The following is a 13,165-nucleotide window of genomic DNA, read 5'->3' as shown; positions in this document are numbered from 1 at the left end:
TTTACCACATTGCGACAAGGAGCAAAAACATCGCTGTACAAAATGGAGCATTCTTTCTTGGCATAAGGAAATTTGTTCTGATGTGCCTCACAGGGTTTAAATAATTCATGTGCGTTTTCACACTGCGGAAAATGTTAAGGAAGAAAAGAAAGTTTTAGGGGTGATCGGTGAAGCAGAAACCAGAGTAACCAATGCTGACTGTGTCCATGACAAACACAGCTAATACCATACATCCTCCTTCTTCCAGGCAGACTTTACCTAAAGCACAGTGCTCAGTCATCTTAATGTTCATAGCATGCATTATTTTTGAAAACAACCAAACATACTCTTAAAATCATAGGACTATTAGAAACAGTAGAGGTAAATAATTTCCCAATTGCCTTAAATGCGGCATTTAAATGATTAAGATCATTACATGAGCAAAGGATTCTCTTTCCTTTAATTTTCACCTCTTTCATTTCTGTCACGTGCCATCCTCTGAGTTCTACACACTCGTGTCAGCAGGCTCACCACCCATGTACTCAGCAATGTGGTCTCAGCCTCTTCTAATCTACATCCCTGCCACCGCCCAGGGAAAGGTCATCCATGGTCTCTTCATTGCTAAGTATAAAGGCAATTTTGCAGTCTTCATCTCACTTGACCTTTCTTGCTACCTTTGATTCTGTTTCTTACTTTGCCCTTTTTAAATGTCTCTCCTCATTTGATTTTGGTGGCGCCATTTTCTGGGGGGTTTCCTCATTGGCTGCTACTCCCCATTCTCCTTCACCCTTCCTTCTTTGAAAACCTTGACCTTCAAACTTCTCTTTTCCACATTCTATTCACTTCTCATGGCTTCAACACCCTGAATACACTTGTAACTGTCAAATCTATTTCCAGCCCGATCTCTTTACTGAATCTAAAAACTGGGCATCTTCACAAAAGATATCTCTGTCGCTTCCCTCTCACCATATCCGAACCTACTTATCTCTGCACCATTGTCCTGTTCTCACCGTCCCCTACCACCCACTCTCCGCTTTGTCCTGCCTCGGGGAAGAGCGCCAGCATCTATCCAACAAGCCACGAAGGCAGAAGACCTTGAATTCTCCAGACTCATCCTTCCTAATAGAATCTTTCGTAATATTTGTCGAATACACAAATAATTTAACCTCCTTCAGCCTCAGTTTCTCCATTTATAACATGAAGACAACGTCTGTTCCATTGCATGGTTGTCACAAGAATTATATGAAAAGACAAATGTGAAAGCAGTTTGTCCAATGTGAATTGCTATACAAATATTACATTAAAATAGTATTGCCTAAATAAATGTTCCCATAAGAATAAAATTAGTTAGTTCTAAGATCTATATTCAACTTACCTGTCCTAATGCCCAGCTATCTCCAAACACCTGGGCATTTCTCACTTCTAAGTTATTAGATGTGGTCATGTCATTTGAAGTACATTTGTCAAAGTTTCCACATAATCCTGATATTTTGTTCTAAAGTAAGAGAAAATTACTAAGAAATATTCTATATTCACTTTAACATTTAAGGACACATAACTAAAATATTTTAAATATTTAAGGTAAACATTTTAAGAATTTATTCAATAACCATTTACAATATGTTTCAAAAAGGTGGAGTTTCATACATAGCTAATTATATTTAACAATTATTTTTAAATTCTCAAAAATGTTCTACCATCCCCCAAATTTTTTATCTTTCCACACTTACCAATGTCTTAGCATTGATGCAACCAATAGCATAAGTAACTTGGAAAAGAATAATACAAACATTACACTTGTGTGTATTCATATGTACATAAAATTTTATTGATGAAGGCCCCACCTCCTGATATGTTTAAGGTTTTATAACACTGTAAATGTTGAAACAATAAAATAATTTATTTTCCTCCTTATTAGACTGAAAAGCCAAAACATTAAAAATATAACAAAAAGTTAACTTTAATATTTCTATATCATGCCATCATGATATACAATGAATAAAATCTAAATTTTACCTAATTTTATAAAAATCATTATGGGTTGTGAAATTATTATTGAAAGTACCATATGGATTATTCACATCAACAATACCCACTGTATCTTCTCAAATAATGTATAAAATTTTACTCTGAGGGAAAGGAGATGGACTAAGAATACAGGGAAGAATTTTTCATAAACCATGGAAATCCTCCTTAAAATTTTAAAACGAAGCAAACTGAACTTTCTTGGTGTGCTGAAGGGTGGACGGTAGCCCTTCATTAATGATGAAGCAGACTGCCCATGTCTTCAGCAAGGCTGACAATAACCCTAGGATTACAGCTGCCAGGCCACTGCTGACCTCAGTGTCTCTGCTCTCAGAAGCCACTACGTTTATCCTAAGACTGAACAATCCACCATTGGGGGCAGGGCGGGGGTAAAGGGGATGCAGAAAACTAAATGGTTAATTTGTTTCCAAAAAGTAGAGAAAGGAGGATACATGATGAAAAATGGCAGAGGAGCCCTAACTGGTTTGGCTCAGTGGATAGAGCATCGGCCTGCAGACTCAAGAGTTCCAGGTTCAATTCTGGTGAAGGGCATGTACCTTGGTTGGGGCACATCCCCAGGAGGAGGTGTGCAGGAGGCAGCTGATTGATGTTTCTCTCTCATCGATGTTTCTCACTCTCTATCCCTCTCCCTTCCTCTCTGTGAAAAATCAATAAAATATTTTTTTTTAAAAGAAAAATGGCAGAGAAAAATTGTTAAAGACATATGACCATTAAGAAATTATATCAACTTCATGAAAGAAATGCAAGAAACCAGCAAACACCAAGGAATAGATTTGGGGGCTTTTTCTCACCTAGGAAAAAGAAAATGACTTCAATATACAATCATATCTTAAATTTACAGCATGTTAAAATATTTTTAAATATATATATTTCATAGTTTTATGAGAATATGTTGTTACAATTTTTTTCTTATTTACCACAAATTATATCCATGTCTCAATTTCAATTTCCGATAAACTGAATTCTTATAAAAACATCAATATGTCAAAAAACAATATATAAATTTAAACTACTTAAATAAAATTTTAAATATTTAAAATAATAAACATATTTAATAATGTTTAACAAAGTATTTAATAGAAGACAATGTTTAAAACAACTTAAAATTACCAAAATGGTAAGCATCCAAGATTGAATATTAAATCATGAATGGATAAAACAAACTAGTACATCTATACAACAGAATACTACTCAGCAGTATAAAGGAACAAACTATTAATTCATTCAACAATATGAATGAATCTTAAATGTATTTTGCCAAATCAAAGAAGCCAGACCCAAAAGACTACAGATTGTATGATTTCATTTATATTATATCCAGAAAAAGCAAAACTCTAGGAATGGAAAATAGATCAGTGGTTTCCAAAGCTTAGGGAATAGAGGTAGGAGTTGGCAGTAAAGAGCCAACCTGGGAGAAATTTTGGAGTTGATGGATTTGCTTTATATAAGACTGTGGTGGTGGATATATAACCCCAGGTGTTTGTTAAAATCTGTACAATTGTAAATCCTAAGAGTATTTTTTTTTTACTTTTTAAAAACAATTTAACTATATATAAATGTAAAAATAGATCCAGAATATGGAGGGAAAGATGTAGTGCAGATTGTAACTAATGAATCAAACTGTATTTCAAACATATCACAAAACCATGCTGAAGGGGGTGGGAAGAAAGAAGCTGACCTAAGTAGTTTTGGAAAACTGGATACTGTAAGGATAAGACAAAAAGAACTGTATACAACGATGTACTCTAGTTGGTAAAGTGGTTCTTCACTGAAATATGAATTAGTAATTCTGAAAATATAACCCATTTCTTTAAAAAAGACATTAATCATTTTATTTCCACAAAACATTAAAAGGCACATGTAATTGCATATTTTGCATCTCACTTGGATTGACCTACCAAATAGGTTGACATACCTTCCACTGTGGTCCAATTTTGATGTGAATGGTTGTCTTTTTATCCCAAAGAATAGTGATATCTTTCTCTGGAAAGTATACCACCATGTAGTACCCTGCCTTCCAAAGCTGGTATGTAGGTTCATTTTCCAGAAAAAAACCTGATTGTTTCTTTAGAAATAATAATAATGATTTTTTAAAAAAGTAAATTCATTGTTTTCAAAATGTAAACATTAAATTACTATTTACTAAGTAGTCTCTATATACTAGTATTTTTGCTCAGCCCTTCTTTCTGAATTCTATAGTAAATGACAAAACAAATGCATAAAATAGGAAACACATAAAATTGGTTATATTTTTGAATAGGAAAGTGACAGATCATATTTGTATATTAAAAGAAAATAAGTTTTATGTTAGGAAGGATAACAGTAGAAACTAGAGATAGAACACATTGGGAAAATTTAGTGTCATTAGCCTAAAGTGAGAATATACAGTAATCTTTATGAACAGGGTCTATTCCCTATAAAAGACTACATTGAATCTGACATTGAAATTAACTCATATAATAATTTCAAAATTACATGGTTACATCAAATTAGTAAAACAAATATTTCCAGAAGCAAAATAAAAATTTTGAAGGAGATATGCAATCTTTTGGTTATTTATTATTCTCACCCCCAAGTAATAACAAAAGCATACTTTAGAAATATTACACTATGATAAACACATAACTATTCCATAGGACAGATTAAATAAACTTAATCATATCCATAAGAGTTTTCAGTCTCTTAGACAAATTTCATACTTATAAGTGCTCAGTGTATTGGATATAACAATACATACTGTGTAACCTACATATTGTTAATGGATATTATCTAACCTCATTTCCTTCTGCTCCCAAGTGCCAAGCTGAAGTTAGGGGAAAGGCCCTGGGTGCCTCTGAGAGTCTGAACTCAACCTGGGAGTGTCCTTGTGCTTAAGCCCGTGGTCGGCAAACTGCGGCTCGCGAGCCACATGCGGCTCTTTGGCCCCTTGAGTGTGGCTCTTCCACAAAATACCATGGCCTGGGTGAGTCTATTTTGAAGAAGTGATGTTAGAAGAAGTTTAAAAAATTTGACTCTCGAAAGAAATTTCAATTGTTGTACTGTTGATATTTGGCTCTGTTGACTAATAAGTTTGCCGACCACTGGCTTAAGTGAGAAAGGCATCCTATATAATAAAAGCCTAGGTGGTGTCACACCCTTGCATGACATCATCACAAGATGGCCACCACAAGATGGCCACCAAAAGATAGCTACCACAAGATGGGCTGGCAGGGGAGGGCAGTTGGGGGCAATCAGGCCGGCAGGGGAGGGCAGTTGGGGGCGATCGGGACAGCAGGGGAGGGCAGTTGGGGTTGATCGAGCCAGCAGGGGAGCAGTTAGGTGTCAATCAGGCCAGCAGGGGAGTGATTAGGGGGCAATCAGGCTGGCAGGCAGAAGTGGTTAGGGGCAATCAGGTCAGCAGACAGGTGAGTAATTAGGAGCCAGCAGTCCCAGATTGTGAGAGGGATGTCCCAGATTGAAGAGGGTGCAGGCCAGGCTGAGGGATACCCCTCCATGGACAAATTTTATGCACCAGACCTCTAGTCTATATATATAAAAGCCTAAGCAACCAAATGACTGAACGACTGGTCGACTCATCACTATGATGCACACTGACCACCAGGGGGCAGATGTTTAATGCAGGAGCTGCCCACTGATGGTCAGTGCGCTCCCACAGCAGGAGCGCCACTCAGCTGACCTACAGACTCCAGATGTTGGGCTCATGGATGGCAAATGCAGCTGCAGAGGTGCAAGGCTCTCTCGCCTCCATGGCAATGCTACCTAGCAGTGGCAGGCACAGCAGGACCAGGATGATTGAGAGCAGCACAGCACCTGGCCTGGGCTCAGGCTCCTCCTAGGCCACCTGCCACTTTGTGCACTACTACACCCCTTGGGGGATGTTGGACTGCCAGTTTCAGCCTAATCCCCACATCCCCTGAGGAGTTCCAGATTGCAAGAGGGTGAAGGCAGGCTGAGGGACCCCACCAGTGCACGAATTCTTGCACCGGGCCTCTAATTGAATAATAAAGGAAAAAAATACCATGATAGGTCAAGAGAAACAGGAAATGTTTTCCATAAAAAGGAAAACATTTCCTGTTTTGACAATGGGCCCATATTTTCATTTTTCATTAGGCCCATAAAATGTGTAGCCTTCCTTGGCCCCAAGTCACTCTCTGCTGTAAAGCTATTTCTATTGTTTTGATTACACTTTTCAGTACCTTTCTGCTATCTGATTTGTTTGCAGCTTTATTATCTGTCTTCCCCTTAGTTGATTGTCAGCTCTTTGAAAGATGTACTTTGTCAACTCATGGCAGTATCTTCAGCTTCTAGATCAAGCCCTGAATCATTAATTTTTAGCACCTTCCTGTACTGGCCTATTCACGGGTCTTACCTTCCAGCCTGATCAGCAATAAGTAAAGCATCTAATGTGGCTTATGGCTCCATTTCAATCATGAGATACTCTTCCATATATTTTTCTAATAAAGTTCCTTGACTGACTGACATATCACTAGAACAGGGTTCCTCAAACTTTTTAAACAGGAGGCCAGTTCACTGTCCCTCAGACCGTTGGAGGGCCAGACTATAGTTTAAAAAAAACTAAACAAATTTCTATGCACACTGCACATATCTTATTTTGAAGTTAAAAAAAATAAAATGGCAAAAACACCCGCATGTGGCCCGCGGGCCATAGTTTGAGGATGCCTGCACTAGAACATAACATGAATTTTTGGATAAGGCAACTTATTAGACTTCCTTCAGGTTGGTTCTGCATTAATTATCCTGATGTGAAAGTACATCTTCTGTATTTGCCTACAGGACAGTTTTTATTAGACAGGACAGTTTACTACCACACAACAATTATCTTTGATCAAAAGGAGATGCATATTCCTTTTGTTTCAGATTAGGAAGGAAGAATGCTTTTCAGAGAGCATGGTATTATGAATTGCCCAAAATAGAGAACTCCACTTTAGGTGAGAATTACAGCACTTTACACAAACTCTAGTGATGTTATAAATGTAAAGAATTAACCCTGGCTGGTGTGGCTCAGTTGGTTGGAGCATTGTCCTGTACGCCAGGTTTCATCCTTAGTCAGGGAAAGTATGAGAAACAACTGACTGATGTTTCTCTCTCCCTCTCTCTCTTTCTCGCTCTCTCTAAGATTAATTAGAAAGTAAAAATAAAATGAATGTGAAGAATTACAACATTTAAAGTACAGGTTAAATTCATAAAAAGTTTATATCTTATATCTATAATAATAAAAGGGTAATATGCTAATTAGACCAGATGTCCTCTGGATGTCATTCCGGACGTCCTTCCGGACAAAGCCAGGCCGTAGGGAAGCCAGCGCAGGTCCCCAGTGCCTGTGGGCAACTGGAAGGAAACCAGCCCAGATCTCGGGTGCCAGAGGGAAGCCAGTGCTGGCAGCCAGGGCAAGGAAGGGCTAATCTTGCACCAATTTCGTGCATCGGGCCTCTAGTCTACACTAATAAAAGAGAAATATGCAAATTTCCCATCACTTCACGATGCCCACCAGCCAATCAGGAGTGAGTATGCAAATTAACCCAACAAAGATGGTGACGGCCCCGCCCCCCCAGCCGCACCGGGCAGCACACATGCAGGCGCGGAGCGACCAGGTGAGGTGGAATGCTTGCTATGAGAGGGAGGGCGGGGGCAGAGGGAGCTACAGGAGTGGCGCTCCGATTGGAGCGAAGACTGAAGGCTCTGGCTGGAGCGAAGATGGAAGGCGGCAGCCAGAGCAAAGGCCTGGGTCCCAGGTGCTGAAGGAAAACTGGTGCTGACAGCTAGGGGAAGGAAGGCATATTGCACGAATCTTCGTGCAACGGGCCTCTAGTTTTTAATAAAAGTAGAAGTGAGCATTTATTGGGGGGGAAAAAAAGAGGTTTATTTTTTTTTGGCTAGATGAGCAATTCATTTGTCATAAAGTAAATGGTACTTATTTTCACTTTTGATGTTCAAGAACAATATTAGTGAGGGATTTTTTTATGGTCAAGTTATCTTTATGACCTTTCCTCATCACCTGCCTACGTGAAAATTGGATTTGAAAATTACACAGAGCTGTAATTACCACTTCAAGAATGTGTTAAACTGTTTTTATAAGAGCATTATTTTCTCTTCAGGTTTTTTTTTTCAATACACCCTTGTTCTTAGAGAGAACCTTCATCTATAAATGAATATCCAGTTGATGGTTATACCAAACTGAAGTAATTACTTCAAAAGGATGTCAACATGATTATAGAAACTCTGTTTTATCCAAAGCTTGAGTGCTGCCTGGCTGGTCTCAATGTTTCTGACTGAGATGTAAGCTATGTTCTAGGGGAGGGGTGGGAAACCTTTTTCTGCCAAGGGTCATTTGGATATTTATAACATCATTCATGGGCCATACAAAATTATCAACTTAAAAATTAGCCTGCTATATTTGGTCAAATATTTAAATAACTCACTCCTAATGCCTTGGCAGAGCCAGACCAGATGATTTCGAGGGCCTTATATGGTCCACAAGCCAGATGTTCCCCATCCCTGTTCTAGGGCACTGGTTCTCAAACTTAAGTATGCAAAAGAATTTGGGGTACCATTAAAAATAGATTTTCATTCTCAACCTCAACCATTCTCATTACCGAGGTGAACCTAGGAACCTCCTTTTATAATAAACTAGAGGCCCAGTGCACAGATTGGAGTACCAGTGGGGTCCCTCAGCCTGGCCTGTGCCCTCTCACAATCCAGGAGCCTTCAGGGGATGTCAGAGGCCCGGTGCATGGATTCAGCCCGATCCCCACAGGACAGGCTGAGGGACCCCACCAGTACATGAATTCGTGCACCAGGCCTCTAGTATGCATGTAAGATCTTTGGTTAATCTATTCCTGCCCTCCCCCTCCCCCCTTCTCTCCGAGATTCATCAGTCTGTTCCATGTTTCCATGCTTGTTCATTGAGCGTCTGCCCCCTGATGGTCATTGTGTGTCATAGCTACTGGTCGAACAGTCGAACAGTCGTTTGGTCACTTAGGCTTTTATATATATAGATATTTCAGATGCAGAAATTTTGCAGGCCAAACTTTGGGAAACACTGTTTTAAAATCTCAGAGGACACTTTTTAAGGGCCATATGTCCAATCATGTCATTTCTCTATTCCAAAATTTCTTACTTGTAAAATAAGTTCAAATGTCTTACACCATTAGAGACATTTCATGATCTGGAACCAGCCTCCTTGTCTACTTCTTCTGCCATCATGGCCCCTGCATTAAAGTCAATCTGGACACTTCTCCCCGAGTCCCTTTGCCATACCCTCCCTCCAGTATTCCCATACACTTCAACTAAACGTAACCACTTGGAGTTCTTCAAACATGCCATTTTATCATTCATCTCTGGTCCTTTCCTCTGTATTGATTGCCTTCCTACTCTCTCTCTCTCTCTTTATTTGGCTAATACCTGCTCATTCTTTATTACTCAGTTCAAATCATTACATCCAGAACATGTCTCTGAGTCTTTAAAAATAAGGAGGGTAAAGAAGAGGAAAGGAGCCATTTCTTGAAATTCATTATTTAGTTTAATCTTCACATGAACTTAAGAAGTAGAATCACCCCAAATTTACAAATGGGAAAGCTACAGTTTGCCCAGAGTGACACAGCTAGCAGGTGATAGAATAGGGATTCCAAATTGAGTACTGACTAACTTCAGAGTCTATGTTCTTAGCACCTACCCTAAACACCCAAGGTTGGTTTAGGTCTTTTTCCCAGGGCTTCCCATACTATCTGTACATATTCATGCCATGCATAACACATAACACTACACATCCTTACTTACTTGAATATATTCCTCACCTCAAAAAATATCCTTAACAGTGAAAGCACAGTGACTTTTCACTTTCAATCTCAATAATTAACACAGATTTTGATATATAGTAGACATAAGCATGAATGAATGAATGAATGAATGAATGAATGAAATGTGTTCATTCTTTCAAACTGGGTAGACTCCAGAATGCAAGAATAAACAGGGTGACAGTGGTTCCAATTCTCACATAACTCATAGACAAATAGAGAAGACAACCACTCTCCTAATTTCACTAAAGTAGGATACATGAAGAGGAGATCCTGAAAGGGATAAAATGAGACCTATCACATAAGAATAAGTTAATCGAAAGGTTGAAGGAGGTTCCAGGTATGAGCAATGATAATTAGGAAGAAACAGAAGTGAGAGAAGACCACAGAGCCCTTGAAGAACTGATAAAATCCCCACCTTCTGGAACCTGGGTCAGAGCAGAAAGTGATGAGAAGTAGGTGAGGAGAGGTGGCAATGGTCAGATTGGTGAGGCCTTGTAGGAAATGGAAGTCACTTAAAGGTTTGAAGCACTGGAGTGACAGATTAGATTTCCATTTTAGGAAAACCACCCTGACTGGAGTGTGGCAAGATCGATTAGAGGAAGTCAGGAGTCTAGTTGGGAGCATGTTGAAGTACTCTAGGTAATAGGTGACTGTTGCTAAAGCCAGAGTGATAACCATGGGAATGAAGAAAAGATAAAATAATTAGAATATGGAGAATTAGAGCGTAACCAAAATAGACAAGTCAAGTATGACTCACTGTAGCCACATAAAAATAGCCAAGAAAAAATGAAAAGGTGGTAACCATTTACAGAGAAAAAGTACCCCAATTATTTATATTTTATTTTCAGTATCCTTAGTACAAGTTATAATGATCCTTAAAAAAAATAATTCACTAACCTCTTTGTCAGGAGTATCATTCAGGTAAATTTCAGTGTCCCCAACTGAAATCAAAACACTTTTAGAACAAACAATATCGTTGTCAAAGCATTTCTTGTTCTGGGCAATGACAGATATGTCTGATTCTTCTTCACTCTGCAATGTCAATAATATTATATTAATACAATTGTATACTATACATAATTTTAGCTATTTTCATTAACAAATCTGAAAGAAGACCAAGATGTACAATAGTGAGTATTAAAACTGAAATACAACTTACTTCTAAAATAAAGTTCATTTTGATCTAATAGTACGAAAAATATACCAAGATAGCTTAATGTTTAAATATTTATCTCTAATACTAGAGGCCCGGTGCATGAAATTTGTGCACAAAGGGGGGGGGGTCCCTCAGCCCAGCCTGCACCCTTTCCAATCTGGGACCCCTCGAGGGATGTCCGGCTACCCAGTGGGATCGGGCCTAAACAGGCAGCTGGACATACCCTCTCACAATCCAGGACTGCTGGCTACCAACTGCTCGCCTGCCTGCCTTCCTGATTGCCCCTAACCACTTCTGCCTGCCAGCCTGATCACCCCCTAACCACTCCCATGCCAGCCTGATTGATGTCTAACTGCTCCCCTGCCAGCCTGTTTGCCCCCAACTTCCCTCCTCTGCCGGCCTGGTCACCCCTAACTGCCCTCCCCTGTAGGCCTGGTCACCCCTAACTGCCCTCCCCTACAGGCCTGGTCCCCCCTAACTGTCCTCCCCTACAGGCCTGGTCCCCCTCAACTGCCCTTCCCTGCTGGCCATCTTGTAGTGGCCATCTTGTGTCCACATGGGGGCAGGATCTTTGACCACATAGGGGCAGCTATCTTGATCTTGTGTGTTGGAGTGATGATCAGTCTGCATATTACTCTTTTATTAGATAGGATAGAGGCCTATCCTATCTAGGAGGGAAGTTGGGGGCAAACAGGCTGGCAGGGGAGCAGTTAGACATCAATCAGGCTGGCAGGCAGAAGTGGTTAGGGGCAATCAGGAAGGCAGGCAGGTGAGCAGTTGGGAGCCAGCAGTCCTGGATTGGAGAGGGTGCAGGCTGGGCTGAGGGACAACCCCCCCCCCCCATGCACGAATTTCCTGTACCAGGCCTCTAGTCTTATAATAATATCAGAGGCCCAGTGCATGAAAATTCATGCACTGGAGGGGGAGGGGGTCTCTCAGCCCAGGCTGCCCCCTCCCACAGTCCGGGAGCCCTCAGGGGCAGGAGGCGACCTGACAATTAGGGGAAGGCAATGCCCCCATCACACTTCTGCTACTGCCACTGCCAGCAGTGCAAGCCTTGGCCAGCCCTGATTACCTGAGCCTCGGGCGGCCTTGGGCGGCTGGGCAGCCACCATCTGAGGCTTGCTTGTGCTTCGGGCCAGCCCTGGGCGGCTGGGCGGATGAGGGTGGGTCCAGCTGCACCACGCACCTGCCCCCCCACCCCACCGGCGGGGCTGAAAGGACTGGGGACTCCGGCAGGGCTGAGGGGACTAGGAGCCGTCATCTTGTGGCTATGGGCGCCACCATTTTTGTGAAGGTGTGATGGTCAATTTGCATAGTCCCTCTTTATTAGATAGGATTAACTCAAATGTATTAACCAGCTTATTTCCAATAAATAAGCCAAAACACATGTTGTTTAGGAAAATTTTTACAAAAATTCATTTTAGACAACACTTTTGTCTTATCTTTAGGAATTTTCTGACTAAATAATTATATGCCTACAAGTGAACACTGAAATAGATACAAAACCTTGGAACATGTTAGTAAATAAGATAATGCATATCATTTGAGGGATTCCTTTGAGCTTTATATATGTTATCTCACTTAATTTTATGGTACTTTTTTGAATTAAGTATTATCTCCATTTTACAGATTAGGAAACAGAGGTTAAGAAGGATTAACTGATTGTCCAAGGTTAATAAGCTAAATAAGGGCAGATACAGAGTTTTAATTTTTTAAAATTGATTTCGAGAGAGAGAGAGAGAAACATCTATCAGCTGCCTCCTGTAGGCACCGTGACTGGGGATTGAACCCACAATCTAGGTATGTGCCCTGACCCGGAATCAAACCCACAACATTTTGGTGTACAGGATGATGCTCCAACCAACTGAGCCACACCAGCCAGGGTTCTAATTTTTTTTTTTTTATGCCTCTTGTAGAGAAATTAGCAAGTCTAATAGTGGCTAAAGAGAAAAGAGAAAAGTCAATGGTAGGTGATAGGAAATCCTTAGTCTGAGAGAGTATTTAGCCCCAGACACTCTATATCTAACCCCCTTACCTCTCACTTCACCCTCACCTTTTTTTGGCCACTCCCCACTCCATCCCTAAGAACATGCTCTCTAGAATCAGGGTTTCTAATTTTGTATCTCACTTTCATGGATGACTCCTATAGTTTTACAGATCCTGA

General features: G+C 40.3%; 1 protein-coding gene across 1 annotated transcript in view; it reads right to left on the bottom strand.

Moving 5' to 3' along the window:
* OTOGL (otogelin like) overlaps positions 1-13,165 on the bottom strand; it is a gene marked incomplete at both ends in the record, with an annotated part of 144,717 nt that overhangs the window by 66,024 nt on the left and 65,528 nt on the right. Inside the window, 4 exons of the mRNA XM_079773801.1 lie at positions 6-122; positions 1,355-1,474; positions 3,941-4,090; positions 10,740-10,874. Of these exons, the coding sequence (XP_079629927.1) occupies positions 6-122; positions 1,355-1,474; positions 3,941-4,090; positions 10,740-10,874 (522 nt within the window). The remainder of the gene's footprint in view (positions 1-5; positions 123-1,354; positions 1,475-3,940; positions 4,091-10,739; positions 10,875-13,165) is intronic.

Source organism: Cnephaeus nilssonii, assembly GCF_951640355.1.
Source record: "Cnephaeus nilssonii genome assembly, chromosome: 6".
In the NCBI taxonomy this organism is placed as follows: Eukaryota; Metazoa; Chordata; class Mammalia; order Chiroptera; family Vespertilionidae; genus Cnephaeus; species Cnephaeus nilssonii.
The sequence above is the reverse complement of the archived record's forward strand: the minus strand, read 5'-3'. Positions and strand labels throughout refer to the sequence as shown.